The sequence below is a fragment of the Stegostoma tigrinum genome, chromosome 31 (genome assembly GCF_030684315.1).
Source record: "Stegostoma tigrinum isolate sSteTig4 chromosome 31, sSteTig4.hap1, whole genome shotgun sequence".
NCBI lineage: Eukaryota > Metazoa > Chordata > Chondrichthyes > Orectolobiformes > Stegostomatidae > Stegostoma > Stegostoma tigrinum.
Window position 1 is genome coordinate 8,606,703 of NC_081384.1, and position 24,032 is coordinate 8,630,734.

A 24,032-nucleotide genomic window follows, 5' to 3' on the forward strand; every position below is an offset into this window, starting at 1 on the left:
ACCACACCTTGTTATCTCTGCTAACCTCTGTGTACTAGGAAAACCAAGTCTGTTTACACCTTCCTTTTATGCTTTGTTTGACTCTATCCAATAGAGAGATTTTGCCCTGATTCCCATTGTGTTATGGACGAGACCAGGCCAATCCCCCAAATAAATGTAGTAAGGGGATAGCCTAGACCCTAACTTTCATATTTAAAGGCAAGTGTAAGGCACTATGTTCCAGATGTAATTTGATTGGCCCACCTCCAGGCTTTAATAAAAACACACTATTCTTACAACAAAGTTGAAACATATAAAAAAAGCATAACCTTAACACTATTGAAATACTTAAGATAATATGACATAACTGTTACAATAAAGGCAGCATCCCATAAGCACACCCTTTGGCAAAATGCAATTCAGCAAAACGTGCTCTCGAGCTGTCTCTACAGTCCAGAAGAAACAATCTGCCCCTTTTGATTTTTAAGAGGTGGCCTGGCTATCTAACACTTCAGTCCAGCAGAGAACAAGTATTTGGCTCAGCAGCCAGCAGAAACCTCCTCACTAACTGAAAGCCTTTCTGGGTCTGTAAGCCCTGACCCTACCTGCTCATGATTCTTCTCATTTAGAAACAAAAAACATCCAGCAAGAATTCAAAAGCTGTTTACCAGCTGCGTCTCTGAAGGAGATATTCTGTTATGGTTATGACAACATGCCCTCTGCCAGAGAAACAGCACAGAACACTCCTGTCTTAACGACACAGCTCAGTCTCAACTGACCCTAGTTTTCATAGGGCACCTTGATATCAAACTTGGTCAAACGTGGCCTTAATGTCAAGGGCAGTCACTCTCACTTACACTCTCTTGAGTTCTGTTTGTAATCTTGGCAACCAGGATGAACATGAAATCGGGAGCTGAGTGGGTCTGCCAGAATGCAACTGAGTTTTAGTGAGCAGGATGTTGTTGAGTAGGTGCTACTTGATAGCACTGTTGACAATCCTGTCTATCATTTTGATAGAGTATACTGGGACTGTATTTCCCTGGGTTGCATCTGTCCTTTTTAGTGGACAGAACGTACCCGGATAATCTTTTAAGCTTCTGGTTCGGTGCCAGCGTTGAAGCTCTCCAGGAACAATATGGGTCAGGGTCTTGGTAGCTCTGGAGCACATGTTTTCGGAACTATGCTCAGAATTTTGTCAGAGCCTGTAGCTTTTACAATATCCAACACCTTCAGCCTCTTCTAGATATTAATTAGAATGAATTGAATTTGCTGAAGGCTGGCATCTGGATGCTGGACACCTCTGGCCATCATTGATTGCCCACTCAGCACCTGTGGCTCAACATTTGCTGTGAATACTTCAGCCTTATCTGCTGTGATGTGTCCGGCTACCCCACCATTGAGAATAGGGATATTTATGCAGCCGTCTCCTTAGTGAATTGTGTAATTCTCTGCCACCATTCACAAGTGGATGTAACAAGTAAACCAGGTTGACTTTTATGACTATTTAAAAATAGTTTCATGGGCACTTTTAGACTAGCTTTTAATTCCAGATTTGTTAACTAAATTCAAATTTTACCTAAACCAGTGTCCCAATCCCAGAAACACTCTGGTAAATCTTTACTGAATCCTCTCCAGATTAACAATATCCCTCCTACTCACAGTTCTTCAATGATAAATAGATTGGTGTGGAGCTGAAGGAACGCAGCAGGCCAGGTAGCATCAGAGGAGCAGGAAAGCTGACCAAGTGTCCCGACCTGAAATGTCAGCTTTCCTGCTCCTCTGATGCTGCCTGTCCTGCTGTGTTCCTCCAGCTCCACACAGTTCTCTCGGACTCCAGCATCAGCAGTTCTTACTATCTCTTCAATAACGAAACTTTCTGTTTGTTTAGTCAGGTGACAAATTTCTGGGAAAAGAATGCAACAGACTGTGCAAAGATTTACAAGGAGATTGCCTTGTCTCTCTTTCAAAGGTGAGTTGAAGTTCCTTACTACAACCTTGCAAGATCTTTCGCGTAATGTAGATGTTAATAAACTAACTAGCATGGTTATTTCTCTGAAGCATACTGTTTATTTCTATCATGTCCCACTGACTGTCTGTCTGTCTGTCTTTATGTGAGTCCTTGCAGAGCCTGGGAATTGAAAACGTGCGTTAGTGTACAGGTGGGCTCTGTTAGATCAGGTTTGCTTGGACTCCCTGACTTCCAGGCAGGACGTGTCTATGTCTATATAACCAGGAGGCAGGACATTTGGCCACTTGTCTAAAATATCTAAAGTCCCTCTGTATTTCCATTAACTTCCCATCTTGGTCTCAGTTTATCAACTAGTATCGTTGCAGTCATGATAATTAGGGGCTCTGAGATTCAAATATGGCTAACTGCAAAGAACGTAAAAGTTTCAGCTGTAAAAGCTGCAGTATTATAGTAAAGAACATTCCTAGAAGACTTCACAGAGTAGATGTGGACAAGTCTCTCCTTGAGGGAGAGTCTAGGACTAGAGGGCATAATTTCAGAATAAGGTGTCGCTCATTAAAGATTGAGATAGAGATGTACAGCACCGAAACAGACCTTTTGGTCCAACTTGTCCCTGCCGACCAGATATCTGAAATTAATCTAGTCCCATTTTGGCCCATATCTTTATCTTTTATAGACCCTTCCTATGCATATCCCCATCCAGATGCCTTTTTAAATGTTCTAATTATTCCAGCTTCCACCACTTCATCTGGCAGCTCATTCCATATATGCACTACTCTGAGAAAAAGTTGCCCTTTAGGCCTCTTTTAAATCGTTGTCCTCTCCACCTTCACCTTCACATTCACCTTCAACCTATGCAACTAGTTTTGGACTCCCCTCGCACCACGCCCCCCACCCCACCCCACCCCAGACCTTGTCTATTCACCCTATCCATGCCCTCATGATTTTATAAACATCTTTAAGGTCATTCCGCAGCCTCCAATGCTCCAGGGAAAATAGCATCAGTCTATTCAACCTCCCCCTTTCGGCTCCAGCTCTCTAACACTGGCAACATGCTTGTAAAGGGAACTTTCTCTCAGAGGGCTGTGAATCTGTGTAATCCTTTATGACCAAGAGCCTTGGAGCTGGATTTGTAAAGGCTGAGATGGACAGATATTTAATCATCAAGGGAATTGAGTCTTATAGGAAAAAAGGCAGGAAAGTGGAGTTGAGGATTATCAGATCAGCTGTAATCTAATTGAATAGTGGAGCAATCTCAGTGAGCCGAATGGCTTCAATGTTCCTGTGTCTTATGGCCTTACTTGAAAATGAGCCATGTGACCACGAGAAGCTCAGTACTCCAGGATGAAGCACTGATTTCCATCTTGCTTGTCTTTGACCACTCTGGGGTCAGCACCTGGTGCCATGATAATTCACTCTCTAACAAATATTTGCTGTTGTCTAGCTTACAAAGAAACCCCCAAAAAACTCTTGTTGGCAGGTCTTGGCACCACTGGTTCAAAGTGACCTCTTCCCCACCTGTCCCCATACCAAGCCATGTGCCCATGTGAGAAGATTATTGAAATGCGCAGCAAGCTGTTTGTAAGGATCATCTTACATTCTTCAAGTAGTGGATTCATATTTTATTCCTGTATCATGTTAAAAGGACACTGTCTGAAAAAAAAAGTGATTCCCAAACTGTATCAGAGATAATGGGAACTGCAGATGCTGGAGAATTCCAAGATAATAAAATGTGAGGCTGGATGAACACAGCAGGCCAAGCAGCATCTAGGGAGCACAAAAGCTGACGTTTCGGGCCTAGACCCTTCATCAGAGAGGGGGATGGGGAGAGGGAACTGGAATAAATAGGGAGAGAGGGGGATGCGGACCGAAGATGGAGAGTAAAGAAGATAGGGCTGTGCTTGATCCAATACAAATGAGAACAGTGCTACAATGTCCAGTGCAGGACTACCGAGGTGACACTTCTTAACATCATTCAGAGGTCAAAGTGTTTGGGAAAAATATAGTCTTATATGTTTAGCTCAAATTGCTGTGCGGTCTAGAGAATCCATTTAAAATAAAAAGGACTACCATCTGTAGAGAGTCTGTCATTACCTGAGAGCATCCCAAGGGCACTTTACACAGAATGAAACACATAAGCGCACCATTGCGAAGTTTGGAACATGACAGTTTATATACTGCAAGCTCCAGGTAACATCTATGATATTTAACCAGATAATTTATGTCAGTGATGTTGACTGAGGGATAAATATTGGCAATGGATTAACCGTCCTGAACTTCTTTGAAATGGTGCTAGGGATTTTAATTTTCTTAACATCTACATCAGGTGAATGTCTAATCTGAAAGATAACGTCTCCAATTAATGCACTTGCTCAGTGTTGTAGTACATAATTGGATGAGATTTTTACATATGAATAGACATATTTTTTTCTATCCTGCTCAGTGCTGATCTTTTTATTTCAAATTCCATGCTCCCAAAATAGAATCCCCACAGTACAGATAGAGGCCATTTGGCCCATTGAATCTGCACTGGCCCTCTGAGCATCCCACCTAGAACCCACCCCATCCCCAAAGGTAGAGAGTGGGGGTAAAAGGGTCTCTTTCAGTAGGGTAGCCAGTGACTAATGGAGTTTCGCAGTTGGGACTACAGCTATTTACATTATACGTTAACATGCTGGAGGAAAGAATTGATGGCATTGTTGCTAAGTTTGCAGATGATACAAAGGTAGGTTGAAGGAAAGGTAGTATTGAGGAAGTAGGAAGCTGCAGCAGGACTCGGACTGGCTAGGAGAGAGGGCAAAGAAGTGGCAAATGGAGTCCAATGGGGGAAAGTGTGAGGTTATGAACTTTGGGAGAAAGAATAGATGCATGGACTATTTTCTAAACTGGGAAAGGTGCTGGAAACCTGAAGCTCAAGGGGACTTAGGATTCCTAGTTCAGGATTCCCTTACAGTTGATGTGCAGGTTAATTTGGCAGTTAGGAAGGCAAATGCAATGCTACCAATCATTTCAAGAGGGTTAGAATACAAGGGCAGAGTGGTACTGCTGAGGCGGTATAAGACTTTGGTCAGAGATAAAAGGAACTGTAGATGCTAGAGAATTCGAGATAACAAAAGTGTGGAGGTGGGTGAACACAGCAGGCCAAGCAGCATCTTAGGAGCAGGAAAGCTGACGTTTCGGGCCTAGACCCTTCATCTAAGACTTTGGTCAGACTGCATTGGGAATATTGTGAGAAGTTTTGGGTCCTGCACACAAGGACAAATATGCTGGCTTGGGAGGGGCCCTGGAGGACTTTTGCTAGAATGGTCCTGGCAGTGAAAGACTTCCTAGATGAGGAGGGGTTGAGGACTCTGGATCTGTACTCGATGGAGTTTAGAAGGATGAGGGACGATCTCATTGAAACTTATAAAATACTGAGAGCCCTGGATATAGCAAATGTGGAGAAGATGTTTCCACTAGTAGGAGAGACTAGAAGCAGAGAACACAACCTCAGAGTAAAGGGATGACCCTTCAAAACTGAGATGAGGAGGAATTTCTTCAGCCAGGGGCTGGTGAATCTATGGAACACATTGCCACAGAGGGCTCTGGAGGCCTAGTCATTGAATGTATTTAAGACCAAGATAATTAGGTTCTTATAGAGTCATACAGTGTGGAAACAGACCCTTCAGCCCAACCAGTTAAAGTCTCCCCAAACTAAATTAGTCCCACTTGCCTGCATTTTGGGCATGCCCCTCTAAACCTTTCCTGTTCATGCACCTGTCCCAATGTCTTTTAAATGTACCACTTTCTCTGGCCTCCCATATACCCAACAACTTCTATGTAAACAATCTTGATTAGTAAGGGGATCAAAGGTTATGGGGAGAAAGCAAGAGATTAGGGTTAAGAAACAGATCAGCCATGATCGAATGGTGGAGCATACTTGATGGGCTGAACGGCCTAATTCTGCTCCTGTATCTTATGGACGTGCCAAATGTTCATTCTAAGGGTTGAGCTGTTATAGCGCAGTGATGGTGTTCCGGGTTCAAGTTCCACCTGCTCTCCTGAGATATCAATCCTTAACTGCTTAGAAATAACTGCAAATCTGAGTGTAACTGATAGGAAAGTAATGTCTAAAAATTCTCATTGGTGTAAGGCATTAGATAACATCTAGGGCCACATGGAAAGGTTTTTCTGGCTGTTGTAAAGTAGTATGAGGTCCAAAGAGTTTTCTTCCAAATAAAGTAGTTCTTAGCCAAATATTTTTCAATGAATATAATGCACGGTTTAGAGAGTTAACTTTATAAAGAGATGAGTATTTGAACTTTTCTCCTCACTGTTAAATTGTATAAAGTGTACAGTTGGCACGGAGCAGAAGTACAGCAACGTAGTTTGAAGGGCCTGGACATTTGAAAGAGCATAAATTTAAATTGCTATAAAGCAGTTAGGGAATGGGAGGTTAGTTTACAAAGTATAGAAATTGATCTGTAAAGGTGACTAGAATGCTGTCCAGTTCTTCTAGAAATGATCCATTTGTTGTGTTTTACAAAAGACAATGTGCTGTCTTAAATTGGTTTGGATTATGTATGAATCCAGTGTGAAATTAACTCTTAATTTCAAAAGAAGACACAAATTTAGAACAATAGGCCATTTGACCCCTCAAGCCTGCTTTGTCATTCAATAAGATCAAGCGTGATCTGTTTGTTGTCTTGATTCTATATTCCTTTCAACCTCCTTAGTTTCCTGACTAACAAGGCAATGAGACAATCTGACTCTAACTTAAAAATATTTGTTGACGCTGTCTCCACAATGCTTTTGGGAAAGCAGGCGCACAGACACTTAACCCTCTGTAAGATAAGCTAAATTCTCATCTTCATCTTCTACAGCACACTCCCCCACCCCTTTTTTAACTGTGCTCCTCTGCAGGGGAGAACTTTCTTAAGAATAATATAATATGATAACAGACCACTTGAAGGAGATAATAGTGTGGAGTTGGACGAACACAGCAAGCCAGGCAGCATCAGAGCAGGAAAGCTGACATTTTGGGGTGGGACCCTTCAAAATGGGGCAGGGGGAAGGGAGCTCTGAAATAAATAGAGGAGAGGTGGGGCTGGGGTAAGTAGGTGGGATGGTGATAGGAAAGGATTCTAGTGTTTTGGAGTAGCGTTTGCTTCAGCTGATAGCCGTCAGAAGGAAAAGATGTGATTGAGTCATAAGCAGGGTCTGGCATCTTGGCTAAAAGCCAAGAACAAGGATATGCTGCATTATTCGGGAGACTGTGCTGTGAATGAGGATTTAGCTTGAGGATCCAAGAGTTTCAAGATCTGTTGAGGATAACCTTGACATATCAACATATCAATTAGGAAAAGATTTGGAGGCGGGTGGGGCAAAAGATGAGGGGAAGCTGAGATCAGATATTTAAGGAGCCAGGAGCACTTGGTATAAGGAAGTGAAAGTTAAATTCAAAACATGTCTGGAAGGGTTTGCTTTGGCTAATGATTCCTCTGCATTGAAACCATACAGAAATGACAGTGGCTGTCCATTTCCGGGCCACTCTGGGGCAGATGTTAGTGAATGCACCCCACTTCATTTGGTGCTCGTGAAACACTCAGGCATTTCACAAAGATAAAGAACCTCCTTACAGGAGGACTTGCAACTCAACTATTCACTCGGGCCTTCTGTGTATTGGACAATTGCTCCCCAACCTGCTGAACATAAATAAATAAAATCTTTCAGCTGCTCAGCCTTTTGTACCTGGGCTGGCTCTATGGAGGAGCCATCCCAATTAATCCTAACCCCATTATTCTTTCCCCTGGGTCCTGTGCTCTTCCCTCTTCAAATATTTAAACACCTTCCTTGAGAAAGTTACCGTTACCAGCTAGTCAAATTCCATGACTGTTTCACATTCTAGATCATAATTGGCTGAGTTTATAACATGTCGTTTTGTCATTTCTTTTGATAAAGACAAGTGATCTGAAGTCTAAGGTCTCTGATTTCAGGCCACCCAGACTTGCAATATGTGAACTTCTAGCCCTATAATTTTTCCTTAAAGCTGCAAATCATGTTCCCAACTAGCTAGTTATGTAAAAACAACCCTTTTCTTGTAAGATAACAAAGTGTGGGGCTGGATGAACACAGCAGGCCAAGCAGCATCGGAGGAGCACAAAAGCTGACGTTTCGGGCCTAGACCCTTCAAAGCAACCTTGGCTCACCCACTTTGAGTGAGAGTCTATTTGGCGCCTGCAGGAGAATCGCTTAGAGCAATGGCAGATGGATATGGATTTTGTTATGATTAAGCAGTGGACAAGTGCCCATTTGAAATCCGTCTCTTTTCTCGTTGCTAACTTCCTAAATCCACTGAATTGCTCACTGCATTGTGCACCTCTGCATTTTGCAGAAATCAATGTTTTTTTTTGTTTCCAAGCCCCTTATTGTTTCCTTTTGACATTGAATTGCAGGCAGACTGAAGAGGATGTTACTAATAATATCACCAAACTTCGCCATTGCCAATGGCACAAGCAGGAGCTAGCAGCTGAAGAATTCAGGTACTTTCAGACCTGGAGTGGTATACCTCAAAATCTTTTAAGACGTTTTTCTAAAATATTTATGGTACAGAGCAAGCAATATGATCCCATGAGTCTATGCCAGCATTTTTATGCTGTATACATATTTTTCCTGGCTCTTTCCTCGTTGTTATATTCTTGTATTGCTTTCTACCATGTCCTTATTTTGGAATCATTGATGTAGGTGAATCATTGAATTCATTCAACCCCTCAACCCTTTCTGATATCAACAATTCTCTAATTCTGACCTTGTGCATTTCCAATTTGAGTTGTCTCGCCCTTAATGCACCTCTCAGGTTCTCTACTCTGCTTTCTTTCTTTAAGGTGCTTCTTTGACCAAGCTTTTGGTCATCCCACTGCATGGCTCCTTGATGTGTTATAAAATAATGCTCTGGTGAAACACTTTGGGATGTGCCATTACATTCAAAGCTGTAAATCATTCAGTTCCTCTATAAATTGCTGTTGAATTCATTTGATGTCATTTGCTTCAAAATTTCCTTGTGGTAATGAGTTCCATATTTTACCACACACTCTGGTTAAAGAGGTTTCTCCTCTGATAAACTTGTTTTATTAGAGATTTTATATTTATGGTCCTTGGTACTGGTCTTGTCTGCAAATAAACATGATCTCTGAGCATAAACCCAAGCAATACTTCCATAATGTGAAGGATAGTCATCAGGCCAATTTTCAGCTGCCTCCTGTCCACAGAAAGGATTGCCAGTCTATTCAACTTTCAGATAAGATTTGCAAACCCATTGTCGATCTTGTGGTTACCTACAGAGCACTGCCAAATCCCCCAAGATGTTGGGGACAGCGAACAGTAACTATATTTGGGGCGGCATGGTGGCTCAGTGGTTAGCACTGCTGCCTCACAACACCAGGGACCCGAGTTCAATTCTACCCTCAGGTAACTCTGTGGAGTTTGTACATCCTCCCAGTGTCTGCGAGGGTTTGCTCCAGTTTCCGTCCACAGATGTGCAGGCTAGGTGGATTGGCCATACTAAGTTACCCGTAGAGTTCAGGGATCTGTAGGTTAGGTGGGTTATAGGGGAATGGGTCTGGATGGGATGCTCTGAGGGTCAGTGTGGACTTGTGGGGCCAAAGGGCCTGTTTCCACACTGTAAGGATTCTATGATATATCCATTTAAGCAAAAATTAATGGAACTGGAGGAAACCGCGCCCCCCCCTCCCCACCATTCGCTTAGATCATGGCTAATCATCAACATTAATTTCCTGCACTATCTCCAATTCTCTTGATACATTAGTTTCCAGAAATTTGCCCATTTTTGTCTTGATCGTTAATGATTGAGCTTGAACACTAGCCAAATGAGGTAGAGAGTTCCAAAGATTCACCACCCTCTTTATGAAAAAATTCCTCCTTCTCTCAGTCTTAAGTGGCTTGCCTCTTATCCTGAGATTATAACCCTGGCTCCAGGGTCAGCAGCCCCAGTAAATGAAATACCTGCACCCAACCTGTTGGAATTTGGCAAGCCTCAATGAAATCTCTACTTATTCTTGGCAATGCCAGCCCAGCCACCTCAAACTGTCCTCATGAGACAATCCCATGTTTGGGGGTTAGTCTGGTGAGCCTTTAGCAAGTAAATACCACTACAGGTTAGAGAATCAAACAGGTATAAAATCCTTCAGGTGAGGTCTCAAAGCTCAGTGCAACTACAGCAAGTCATCTTTATTCCAATACTCCAGCCCCTTGCAGTGAGGGCCACGATACCATTTGCTTTTCTAACTGCTTGCTGCAGCTTTGTCCTCCTTTTAATGACTTGTAGGTAGTACATGTTTACAGTTGTGGACAATGTACAAACCTGGAAGATTTGACAGTTTCCAGACCCAAAAACGAGTTTTCTTTTTGAATCAAGGCAGTGAAGGGAATCCATGTTTGCTGGAAATCAAGACAGCAATTTAATATGGGCAATGACCAGCCTGCTGTTTATGGAAAGCCAAGTGGCCCATATCGCATACAGGAATTTATCCTCTGTAGCTTTGATGCTAATTTGATTCGCCCAGTCTTTATGTAAATTTAAGTAGCCCTTTATTACTGTATTACTAACATTATATGCATGTCTACTTTTTATAATTTGATCCCATTTCCCATCTTGTCTTTACTACTTGGACTGTAAGCAACTCCCACCAATTTTTGCTGCCTTGCTGCTTCTTAGCTGCAACCAAATTGATTCTACAACCTGATCCTCCAACACAAGATCCTGTATTAATAATGTGCTATCTTTATCCCTTTTGTTAAAGAGTGCAGTTCCTGCACTATCTCATGTGTACATTTCACCATTTGAGGAAGATTTGATATTTTTGTGTTCATATTTCAATTATGCTATTGTTCATGTCTTCAAAACCTGGATTTTATTTACAAGGCCAGCTCTATTTTATTGGTGATAAATGCTTTCTGTTGATTTAAAGAGGCAGACTGTGAATCCCTGGCAACAACATATTGCTCACTTGTCAGAAGTTCATTTCTGCAGATGTGTACAGACAGTGCTGAAGACTGCTGTCTATATTCAAGCGTGCACAGGCTGTGGTATTGGGAACATTGCTCTAGTTGATCACTGTCTGCCTTTCAGATCAGAATTGAAGCAATGCTGTAACTCTGCTGACAACTTCATCGTCACTCAAAAGAACACCCCAGTGGGGACTGAACTAACTTATGAGGGAGAACCAAAAAGGAAGATAAAAATCACCGAACAGATTTTCAGGTTGTTTCCCAAGGTAAGGGCTGCACTTTGAACTGGATACTACTATTATGCACCTGGCCTGAGTTGCAATGTTGAAAACCTCGCCAACGCATCTGCCAGCTGAGGTCCTTGTTTTGCAGTGAGAATCAAACATTGTTTCTTTCTGTGCCCAGTTGTATCAGTTTGGTGGTCACTGATACCCCTTCATTGAGCAATGTATTCTTTCAGCACATTGGTTGTACAGCCCACACCTGGGGACTTGTCCATCATGAGGCCTTGGTGGGGGGGCACTAGAATCTGGCCTGCTGTACAACTGTAGCAGTGTAAATGGAAGGAATGATGGGGAAGGCTCTGAAGGTGAATGCGTGTCAATTAGGAAAAGGAGAGTCAAGAGTACATAGTAACTCTGAAGAACTAAATTGCATTTATTTCAATGCAAGGGGTCCTACAGGTAAGGCGGCTGAACTTGGCATATTTAAGAACATTGGACTTCACAGCAATTACAGAAACTTGGCTGAGAGATGGACTAGTCTGACAGCTCAATGTTCCCAGTTTTAGATGCTTTGGAAGGATAGAAAAGGAGGCAAGAATGGAGGGGTGAGGCATTTTTCATTAAGAAATACATTTGCTGTTGTTACTAGATTTCTTAAAAATCAGTAAAAATATATGGGTAAAAATTACAAATAAGAAAGGACTGATCACTTTGAGGTTGTACAAAAGGCAACCCCCCCCCACCACCCCCCCCCCAATAGTAAGAGAGAAATTGAGAAACCAATATGTAGTGAGATCTCCGATATATGTCAGTACAATAAGGCTGTGATTATGGGGGATTTTAATTTTCCAAACATTCACTGGGACTACCAGAGTGTTAAAGGTTTGGATGGTGAAAATGTGTTAAAGGAAAATTTTCTTTAACACAATATATGTCCCTGCTAGAAAAGGAGCAAAACTAGACCCTTTTTGGGGGCAATAAGACAGGGCAGATGTGTCAAGTAAAAATAGGGGAACACTTTTAGTCTCGCAATCATAATTCTATTAGTTTCAAAATGTTTATGGAAAAGGATAAGCCTCCCCTAAAAGTTGATGTTTTTAATTGGCGTAAGGTAAATTTAAATGGTTTGAGACAAGAACTTTCAAAAGTTGATTGACAAGACTTGAGGCATTTTGTTTCTGTTAGAGTGAAGGGTAAGGCTGGTAAGGTTAAAGAGCAATGGATGAATGAAAATATTGAGGTTCTAGTCAAGAATAAAAGACCATCTTATCTTATATATAAACTTGGTTTGGTTGAATCTCTTAATCAATATAAAAGAGAGAAATCAGGCAGGCACAGAGGAGTAATGAGATAGCATTCACAGATAATGTTAAAGATAATCCAAAGAGATTCTGCGTGTACATGAACAGCAAGAGTAACTAGAGGGTGAGTCTCAATGTTCAAGGACATTGTTTGTGTTGAGCCCCAGGAAATGGGAAAGGTACTAAACGATCATTTCAGAGATAGTAGGAACTGCCGATGCTGGAGAATCTGAGATAACACTGTGTGAAGCTGGATGAACACAGCAGGCCGAGCAGGAAAGGAGCAGAAGGAGGGCCCTGACCCGAAACGTCAAGCTTTCCTGCTCGGCCTGCTGTGTTCATCCAGCTTCGCACAGTGTTATAAATGATTATTTCACGGCAGGTTTTTACCGTGGACAAAGAAATGGAGTCCAGAGAATGCAGAGAAATAAATGTTGATGTTTTAAAATGGTTTACATTATAGAAGAGGAAGTTCAAGAGGTCTTAGAGAATATGAAGGTGCATAAATCTCTGGGAGCCGATCTAATGTATCCCAGAAAGTTGTGGGAAGAAAGAGAGGAAATTACAAGATCCCTTGCAGAAAAAATTACTAATCTATAACTATGGGTGAAGTGCCTAATGACTGGAAGGTGGTTGATGTTGTAAGAAGAAACCATCGACCTATAGAACTAAAGACCTGTGAGTCTGACTTCGATTGAAGTTAAATTCTTGGAGGTGATTATAAAAGATAGGATTTATGGACATTAGAGAGGCAAAAATTGATGAGGGATAATCAGTATGGTTTTGTGCGAGGAAAAATAGTGTCCCATAAACTTGACCTTCCATTTATCTTTGTGCATCCTCCACAAGTCCTCTTCACAGCACTCTCCTGCTACATTTATTTAGCTACCAAGTCTTCAATTCTTTCATTTAGCTCATTGATATAAATTGTAAAAGGCTGAGGCACAGACCACTGCTGTACTCTGTCACATTTATGCATGCTCTGTTTCTGCCAGACAACTAATCTATCTGTGGAAGTACATTGTTCTCCACACTGAGCTGCTCCTTGGCACAATAACCTTTTCAATGCATCATGTTAAACATTTCCTAGAATCTGAGTACTACATCACTACAGGCCCCCCGCCTTTATCCACAGCCCATGTTACTCTTTGAAAGAATTCCAATAAATTGGTTAAACATGATTTTTCTTTTATTACAAAACTATGCTGACTCTTTGACTACCTTGAGTTTTTCAAAGTGCCCAGCTGTGTTCTCCAAACAATTTGCACACCTTCCCCATGACAGACAACAAGATAATTAGCCTGGTTTCTATTTTCTGCCTTTCTCTCTGTTCTGGAATTGAAGGATCATACTTGCTGCTTTCCAATCTGATAGATACCTTCCAGAAACTAGTGAATTTTCCCAAAGTTCAACACCAATGCTTCTGCTACCTTTTATGAGCAGCCTGATTTAAGTCTGTAGGATGAGGTTCATGACCGCCCCTGGGCTTTGTCAGCCCATAGCTCCATCTGTTTATTCAGTGACACCAACAGCCTGTGTCAAATTCCTGCACTGGCTGAAGTTAGTGTGAAGGTGTCTCTCTGTCTCTCCCCGTCACCTGCAAGATGTTGATCCTTAGTTTATAGAACAAAGAACATTACAGCACAGTACAGGCCCTTCGGCCCTCGATGTTGTGCTGACCTGTCATACCGATCTCAAGCCCATCTAACCTACACTATTCCATGTACGTCCATATACTCATCCAATGACGACTTAAATGTACCTAAAGTTGGCGAATCTACTACCGTTGCAGGCAAAGCGTTCCATTCCCTTACTACTCTCTGAGTAAAGAAACTACCTCTGACGTCTGTCCTATATCTTTCACCCCTCAATTTAAAGCTATGCCCCCTCGTGCTCGCCATTATCATCCTAGGAAAAACGCTCTCCCTATCCACCCTATCTAACCCTCTGATTATTTTATTTGTTTCAATTAAGTCACCTCTCAACCTTCTTCTCTCTAATGAAAACAGCCTCAAGTCCCTCAGCCTTTCCTCGTAAGACCTTTCCTCCATACCAGGCAACATCCTAGTAAATCTCCTCTGCACCCTTTCCAAAGCTTCCACATCCTTCTTATAATGCGGTGACCAGAACTGTACGCAATACTCCCAAGTGTGGCCGCACCAGAGTTTTGTACAGCTGCAGCATAACCTCTTGGTTCCGGAACTCGATCCCTCTATTAATAAAAGCTAAAACACTGTATGCCTTCTTAACAGCCCTGTCAACCTGGGTGGCAACTTTCAATGATCTGTGTACATGGACACTGAGATCTCTCTGCTCATCTACACTACTAAGAATCTTACCATTAGCCCTGTACTTTGCCTTCCGGTTACTCCTACCAAAGTGCATCACCTCACACTTGTCTGCATTAAACTCCATTTGCCACCTCTCAGCCCAGCTCTGCAGCTTATCTATGTCTCTCTGCAACCTACAACATCCTTCGTCACTATCCACAACTTCACCGACCTTAGTGTCGTCTGCAAATTTACTAACCCATCCTTCTACGCCCTCATCCAGGTCATTTATAAAAATGACAAACAGCAGTGGACCCAACACCGAACCTTGCGGTACACCACTAGTAACTGGTCTCCAGGATGGACATTTCTCATCAACTACCATCCTCTGTCTTCTTTCAGCAAGCCAATTTCCGATCCAAACTGCTATATCTCCCACAATTCCATTCCTCCGCATTTTGTACAATAGCCTATTGTGGGGAACCTTATCGAACGCCTTGCTGAAATCCATATACACCACATCAACCGGTTTACTCTCATCTACCTGTTTGGTCACCTTCTCAAAGAACTCAATAAGGTTTGTGAGGCACGACCTTCCCTTCACAAAACCGTGCTGACTATCCGTAATCAATTTATTCTTTTCTAGATGATTATAAATCCTATCCCTTATAACCTTTTCCAACACTTTACCAACAACTGAGGTAAGGCTCACTGATCTATAATTACCAGGGTTGTCTCTACTCCCCTTCTTGAACAGGGGAACCACATTTGCTTTCCTCCAATTGTCTGGCACTATTCCTGCAGACAATGACGAGTTAAAGATCAATGCCAAAGGCTCAGCAGTCTCCTCCCTGGCTTCCCAGAGGATCCTAGGATAAATCTCACCCGGTCCAGGGGACTTATCTATCTTCACCCTCTGTAGGATTTCTAATACCTCTTCCTTGTGAACCTCAATCCCACCTAGTCTAGTAGCCTGTATCTCAGTATTCTCCTCGACAACATTGTCATTTTCTAGAGTGAAGACTATTGAAAAATATTCATTTAGTGCTTCCCCTATCTCCTCTGACTCCACACACAACTTACCACTACTATCCTTGATTGGGCCTAATCTTACTTTCGTCATTTTTTTTATTCCTTAAATACCGATAGAAAGCCTTAGGGTTTACCCTGATCCTATCCACCAACAACTTCTCATGTCTCCTCCTGGCTCTTCTGAGCTCTCTCTTTAGGTCTTTCCTGGCTACCTCGTAGCCCTCAAGCGCCCTAACTGAGCCTTCACATCTCATCCTAACATAAGCCTTTTTCTTCCTCTTGACCAGAGATTCCACCTCCTTCATAAACCACGGCTCCTGCGCTCTACAGCTTCCTCCCTGCTGACAGGTACATATTTATCTAGGACACACAGGAGCTTTTCCTTGAATAAGCTCCACATTTCTAATGTGCCCATCCCCTGCAGTTCCCTTCCCCATCCTATGCTCCCTAAATCCTGCCTAATCTCATCGTAATTGCCTTTCCCCCAGCTATAACTCTTGCCCAGTGGTATACACCTATCCCTTTCCATCACTAAAGTAAACATAACAGAATTGTGATCGCTATCACCAAAGTGCTCACCTACTTCCAAATCTAGTTTAATGAGAAAGCAGCCTGGATGGTCCTCTGGGATAATTGGTTGTCAGTCCGGGAATACCTTGCTGTTTTTCAAAACAAAAATCTTGTCTTTTGCTTTCAGTTTCCTCCCTGCTGTTGCCCCTGTTTAATTCTGTAACTGTTTCTTGACCCCTGGAATCTATGCACATTTCCAATCCTGGCCTCCATTCTGCATCCATGCTTCACTTTGCTTCCCCATTGGCTGTGCTTTCAAACTGCCTGGGCCGTTGACTCAATTTCCCTTGTCTATTTGTTTATGGGATTCAGGTGTCACAGCCCGGGTCAGTGATAATTGCCCTTTGAACTGAGGGGCAAACTGTTTTGACGGGTAGTTAGGATTAAATTATTGATGTGGATCTGAGGTCACATGTAGGCCAGACCAAGTAAGGGTGGCAGATTTCTGTTGTTGAAGGTGGTGGGTTTTTATAACCATGGTTACATTGTCGTCATCTGACAGGATTATTTTTTAAAATTGAATTCAAATTTCACCATTTTGACTGTTTGACTTGCTCCTTTTCCCAACTGCACCAGTCTCGGACTGATTTTTTCCCTCAGTCTCTCCGCATTCTGTGCCTACACCCTCCTCCCATCGCCTTATAAGTTTAAATCCTCCCAAGCAGCTCCAGCAAATCTCCTCACCAGTAAATTGGCCACCTTCCAATTCAGGTGCCACCTGTCCTCCTTTTATTCAGATGACTGGTGGGACTCAGACTTCCCTCCTCCATAACATTAGTCCAAGGCTCTGCATTACTATTCCAGTGGCATTATTGCTGTGCTGCTACCTGTCTGAAGGGAACCCCCTCCACCTGTCATTTAAGACTCTTAGGTTTTTCAAACTGTTTGACCAAGCTTTTGATCACCTGTCCCCCTTGTCGTGTATAGGTCTGAAGGGATTAATACAGAAGCTTACTGTAAGCACCAGCTCCTGTGAAAATGCTGGGCTTGTGGGCAGAACAGAATAGGATCTGAAAGGGATGAGACCTTACTCCAGTTCTACTCGGTCATGGTGGCAACGTCGGTCGTATCATAAGCTGTAATTTGTTGCTAACATGCAATAATGTCACTCATCAACTCCTTTTCTAGTTAGATTGGGAAATGGTTTTCCTTTCCCACATTAGACTGAGGTGACCTTTGTCATCTCCTGCATTGAGGGGATGCTTGTAGCAAACTGCTTCAGGACGAGCAGCTGAGACAGCACAGAGAACTGCCTGGGAGAGTGGTGGAGGCAGATTCCATAAGAAGTTTCAAAAGAGGGCAGGATATACATTTTAAAGTGATGAACGTAGAGGGCTACGGAGATAGGGCTGGAGCTTGGGACCAGCTGAGTAGCTTTTTTTGGAACTGGTGCAGACACATTGGGTCAAGTGGCCTCCTCCTGCACTGTGTAAGATTTTACAATTCCATGGGGAGAAAGAGAGAGATTTGCAAATAGATTGTGAAATGTGCCAAGATTCCATCGCGCTTTAGAACAATGAGGCATTTCTGAAGTGTAGCTGCTATAAAAGTATGGGAAATGCAGCAGCCGTGATGCAGACGGCAAGCTCCCACAAGCGGCAGTGTGATAATGAAGAGGTAGTTTGTTTTTGAAATGCTGATTTGAGGGTAAGTATTGGCCAGGACACGCTGGCTAACCCGAGAGAGCAGAAAGGCAATTAGGAATGGGCAAGAAATGCTGGCCAAGTAGCGATGCCCATGTCCCACAAATGGCTAGGAAACATAAAACTCCTTTGAACTTCTGCTGGGCTTCATTAAGTAAGATACCCAGAACTGAACACACTACTCCAACTGTGGTTTGACCAATGCTTTGTAGAGATGTGGCATCACTTCCTTGCTTTTATACTCTGTGCATGTATTTATAAACTCAAGGGTTCTATTCTTTGCAACATGCCTGGCCATCTCGGGTCCCTCTGCTTCTGTATTCCCCTCAAACTTGTACCATCGAGCCAGTATTGTCTCTGTATTTCTTCAACCAAAATGCATTACCTCACATTTCTCTGCATTGAGAATCACTTCCCAGGTGTTTGCCTATTTGATGTGTATCTGTGAATTGCTTCAGGGTTTCTTGCACGTTAAAGGAGCTATTTAACCATCAGATGTTGTTTCACTAGGACCATCTTTCCTTAATTATGATTAATTATTTGTCCTTGTTTTGTAGAATATGTCCTTTAGCAGCGTGCAGTACAAACAATGTGCAGTCGTAGGCAACGGTGGGAACTTGGTCAACAGCAGTTGCGGGACTGAAATAGATCGGGCGGATTTTGTTTTCCGGTAAGTTTCACAGCAAAAACAAAAGCCCTGTCAAACGAAGGAGTTCACCCACTAGCAGCAGAACGTGACCCAGGGGAGGGAAGAGGACTAATAGTTAAACTAAGACGTGCAAAACCAACGACAATCTTTGCAGCAAATTGTCAGTGTAACAATTCTCCTGTTTTGATCCAAGAGCCAAAACTGTGAAACTTTTGGGCAGGTTTTGTTTTTGAGTGACACTACAAGTGGGGAGAAAGAGAGAGATTTGCAAATGTTTCACAATCTTAGGTTATTCCATTGGGCCTTAGAACAATGAAGCATTTCTGAAGTGTAGCTGCTATAAAAGTATGGGAAATGCAGCAGCCGTGATGCAGACGGCAAGCTCCCACAAACAGCAGTGTGATAATGAAGAGGTAGTTTGTTTTTGAAATGCAGATTTGAGGGGTAAGTATTGGCCAGAACACACCGGCTAACCCGAGAGAGCAGAAAGCATCAGTGCAGCATTCACTCACTACAGCACTAGCATGAGGAGGTGATGTGAGAATGATTATGTTTGCCATTCCAGCAGCATTTAAGAAGGTGCTGCCAAGGATTCCAAACTAATCTAAAGACAGTTGTATTCAAAAGGAAATGTCCCTGCTGTTTGGAATCATACCTAGCTTGGTAGAAGATGGTTACAGTTATAGGAGTCCATCATCTCAGCCATAAGACATTGCTCATGCCCTGGGTCTAACCATCTACAGCTGCTTCATCGATGATCTTCCTGACATTTTAAGGTTACAGATGGGGATGTTCATTGTTGAATGTTCAGTACTTTTTGATGATTCCTCGAATAATGAATCAATTCACTTCCAGGTGCAGCAAGAACTTTATAATATCATTCTTGCTCAGATAAATGTCAGGTAAAATTTGCACCAGACAAGAGCAAGGCAAGCGTAGAAATTACTGGGAAAGCTTAGTATCAGTGAAGAGAAATCTGACGACCCTTCCTCGGAAGAGACAGTATGTAGATGGTCCTATTGGAGATGGTGCAGTGCTAGATATGGTCGGCGTAGACATGGTGAGCTGAAGGGCCCGCTTCTATACTGTTTCACTCTGTGACTCTCTGAGTGCTTAAGGAAGTGAAGTACAAGTCAAGCTGACTACTTTGTCCCTGGAAGCTGTCGACTGAACCCAAAAATGTTAACTCTGACTTCTCTTCACAGATGCTGCCAGACCCGCTGAGCATTTCCAGAAATTTCTGTGTTTGTTTCTGATTTATGGCGTCTGCACTATGCATATTCAATAGGAAAATCTCAGACAACCTTTCGTTAGCAGAAAACAGTGTCGCTGTTGCTGAACTCCCTACTATCAGCAGTCAAGCTATCACTGTTGGTTAGAAACTGAATAGCTTTGGCCATTTTGTGGCTTCAGCAATTGGCTGGTAATTGTAGTAAGCAACTCACCCCCTGACTCCCCAAATCCTGTCTGTCACCACCAAGATAGAAGTCGGGAATATGATGGAATACTCCCCACTTGTCTGGATGAGCCCAAATCCAACAACACGAATGTTGACCGCTTCCAGGACAAAGTGGTCGACTTGACATATACCCCATTCACTTCCGAAAGCACTCAGTCATTGAGTCCAACAGCATAGAAACAGGCCCTACAGCTCACCATGTCTATGTTGACCAACAAACGTCAAATCTAGCACTGCCCCATCTCTAATAGATGTCTACATAGTGGCACAAAAAGCTCTTCAAGTTGCCTTTTTTAAAAATTCCACCCTCTCTGGTCCTTTGACACTGAGATGGTCTGAGTGGGTGTTACAAAGGTAGTTGAAGTCCCTTACAACTACCGGTTTTTTCTCACACTTTCCTTCGATTTTGCTTGCCTATCTGCTCCTGTATCTCACTGGTGAGAGGCCTGTAGTGTAATCCCAGCAAAGTAATCATCTCTCTGTTATTTCAAGCTCTACCCAGATGGCCACATTGAAGACCGTTCCGTTATACGATGGCTCAGTGGTTAGCACTGCAGCCTCACAGCGCCAGGGACCCGGGTTCGATTCCAGCCTCGGGCAACTGTCTGTGTGGAGTTTGCACATTCTCCCCGTGTCTGCGTGGGTTTCGTCCGGGTGTCCTGGTTTCCTCCCACAGTCCAAAGATGTGCAGGTTAGGTGGATTGGCCATGCTAAATTGCCTGTAGTGTTCAGGGGTGTGTGGGTTGCAGGGGGGTGGGTCTGGGTGGGATGCTCTGAGTTTTGGTGTGGACTTGTTGGGCCGAAGGGCCTGTTCCCACACTGTAGGGATTCTAATCTAATACCCTCCCTCATTTCTCCTGTGATGGTTTCCTTTACCAATAATGCACTACCCCACCTCTCTTTCTTCCTCGCTCCCCCATTCCGACTAAAACTTCTATCCCCTGTGGAGCTGCCAGTCCTATCCTTCCTTCAACCATCCTTTAGCAATTGCAACAGTATCATATTCCCATGTACTGATCAACGCTCTAAGTTTCCCCCACCTTACCAGTCAAGCTCCTTGCAGGAGAAAGTATCAACTCAGCCTTCCATTTAAATAACTCAGATATTAATTAAAAAAAAGTTGTGATTTAACTTCTTATGGGAATCTAGAGTGTAACCCTATTTGCTCACATACCTGCTGTGTTTTCCTTTCAAAAAGCAACCAGCAAAACCTGTAAGTGGACAGTAGCAACGTCCGTTCGGCAGTTGAGATAAATAAAAATTTGGATTTACCCCACTTACTAGACCAGAACAATCCAAAATAACTTCTCGGGCAATGAACTTCTTTTTGAAGAAGTGCAGTTGTGGGATATGGATTCTGTAAATGAAGACAGTTTTAATATGGTAGGGCAGAATATGTCAGCACAGGCTTGGAGAGCCGAAGGGCCTGTTCCTATTGTCCTTTGTTCAGAAAGGCGAGAGAGTAACAGTTATGGGCCATAAGTGTGTTTTCAGTTGACGGAGATGCTGGTTGGATAGCTTTATTCCGGAAGTTACTCTGAAAATGGACATCACTTCTCCTTTAATTGCAATTTTAAACCGATTTTGCTATCTACAATTGGTTCCCATCTGCCTCCTTTTATTTCACTGTATAATTTACCAAAAGCTTCCCAACATAACAAAATACATATTCATTTGGGGTAAAAATACCAGAAGCATTTGCAGCCATTGGTGATAGTGGCAAACAATTATTTTAAGAAAACAAAGTCACAGCATACATATACAATATTCAATATTTCTAAACTGAGTTACATTTTAACTCCAAAGTAGCTGAACCACATTTGCAGACAGTTTTTTTGCAGTGAGAAATCAGATTGTGCCACTCTGTTTGATACTTGGTAATATGTAATAAATTCTTTGACACAAAGACAAAAGTTCTTGCTTGGTAATTTATTAGAACTCCTTCAAATAATCAAAATAGGATTCAAAGTTAATCCCTTTTATTTCTTTGGTTAGAGGAACTAAGGGAGCTATTTGTCAGAAATTTGAGATCAAGTTTTAGTTGTTTTCTTTACCTTTTCTCCAGCAACTGTGCTTGTGTCTCTAACCCTGAACCTTCCATCTTTTCAGCTTCACTATCCAACTGTGCTTGTGTCTCTAACCCTGAACCTTCCATCTTTTCAGCTTCACTATCCAACTGTGGCTTCCCTCCTATGGTGTCCCAAACTGAGTTTTTTTTTGTACTTAGAAGGTAATTCCCAAACATACGAAGTTGCTGTTGTGTTCAATTTATGTCTTGATTTTCCTGACCACTCACTTCCTCTTATAGAATGTCATCAATGATTCCTTCGTATTCTGTTTCCTTTTCCTTCCAAACTTCAAAGCATTACCATTTCTTCCTGATCAATCCATGTTCTAGCTTTAATCCCCCTTCCTTTTCTAAGGAATTTGCTTAGTACCTCCTAGAAAGTCCTTCACAATCCATCCAGTCTGGTTCCTGAGATGCTGCTTGGGCCTGCTGTGTTCATCCAGCTTCACACTTTGTTATCTTGGATTCTCCAGCATCTGCAGTTCCCATTTTCACTCACCCATCCAATCTGGCATCCACTTCCGTGACTGACTACACTAGAACATTTCTGAACAAAGTTACAAATATCATATGACAGCATCTATTGCCGTTTTATCCAATGCCAGATAACAACACATACAGGAACTCCCTTCACTATGCACCTTTTACAGCACTACTTTGACTGTAAACCTGAATATGAAAGATCACCTTCATCCCTAGCTTCTCTTCTTCCTCTTTCTAACTCCTTATACAGTTCCTCTCCAAGGAACTATTCTTTACTTCTCATCTTTCTCATCCACGTGCTCCCCTCACAAGTATACTAAAGGAAGTAAGCAAGATAGAGAAGTGTAAGAAGGCTATGCCAGAGGTAAGGGCCTATGCCCCTGACAGCTTGGCTGCTGATGGCAGACAAGTAAAACTGGACATGTTAAAGAATCCAAAATAGAGGAGCAAAGCTTTCTCCAAGTTGTGGAGGTGGAGCACATTACAGAGAAAGAAAAAAGGGGAAAGCATGGAAGGATGTGAAAACAAGGATGTGAATCTTTAGATTTTAAGATCTGCACTTAGAACTTTTCTCAAGCCAAGAAAGATTTCCCACTCTGTGCCACACCATGGTCAACATTATAAATCATTGCCAGAAATGAGGAGTAAATGCTCAATTCCATGTGTGTCCATGGCACAGCTGCAAGAACAAGTGCCATACAATGTAAAAGTAAAGCCACAATTGTCTTCTCAGACTGTAGGGCTGCTCTCTCAGTAGAGAGAGAGACAACTGGTGGTGATGGAATCACAGGGTGATCACATCTCAGGCAAGGGGAAAGGTTGAGAAAGGAAGTTCTTCAGCCGATGCAGGAACTGAACCCACACTGTTGCCGTCACTCTGCATCTCAAGCCAGCCGTTCAGATGACTGACTACAAGGTGTTAGAAAAGTCTGTACTTGTAAAAAATTTTATTCATATATCAAACAGGCATGTGCTCAGAGAGTCATTCCAAAAAGCTGTGCTTGGCACAAAGTCAACATGATTGTTGATTCAAATCTTTTCTCAATCGATTAAATGGAAGTTAAATATTAAATCCACAGGAGAATTATTTGTGATATGAATCACATCAGGAACAAATTATAGCACACTTCCTAAAAGAAAAATTCTCCTTGCTTTCAGAAGTGCTGTAGTATTCTGAACAAATCCTAGAACAATGCAACAGTGTTATGGAAGACATTTTATCATATCCAACCACCTGGATACAGATGTTTCCTATCAGCATTTGGGTGTCACATGGATATCCTGCATTTCGATTATGCAAAAGCTCAGGCTCTAATTTGTATAAAAATGTTTGTGGCCAAAAATGTTCTCTAAACTTAGAAAACTAGAGCATTGTCTAA

At 42.4% G+C, this 24,032-nt stretch overlaps 1 protein-coding gene across 3 annotated transcripts in view; it reads left to right on the forward strand.

Moving 5' to 3' along the window:
* The window catches only part of LOC125466311 (alpha-2,8-sialyltransferase 8F-like), an 83,108-nt gene that overhangs the window by 9,700 nt on the left and 49,376 nt on the right, over positions 1-24,032 (forward strand). For all 3 annotated transcript variants that reach the window (XM_048560657.2, XM_059638674.1, XM_048560658.2), the window contains exons 3-6: positions 1,868-1,948; positions 8,383-8,469; positions 11,076-11,220; positions 18,552-18,664. In XM_048560657.2, coding sequence (XP_048416614.2) covers positions 1,868-1,948; positions 8,383-8,469; positions 11,076-11,220; positions 18,552-18,664 — 426 coding nt within the window. The remainder of the gene's footprint in view (positions 1-1,867; positions 1,949-8,382; positions 8,470-11,075; positions 11,221-18,551; positions 18,665-24,032) is intronic.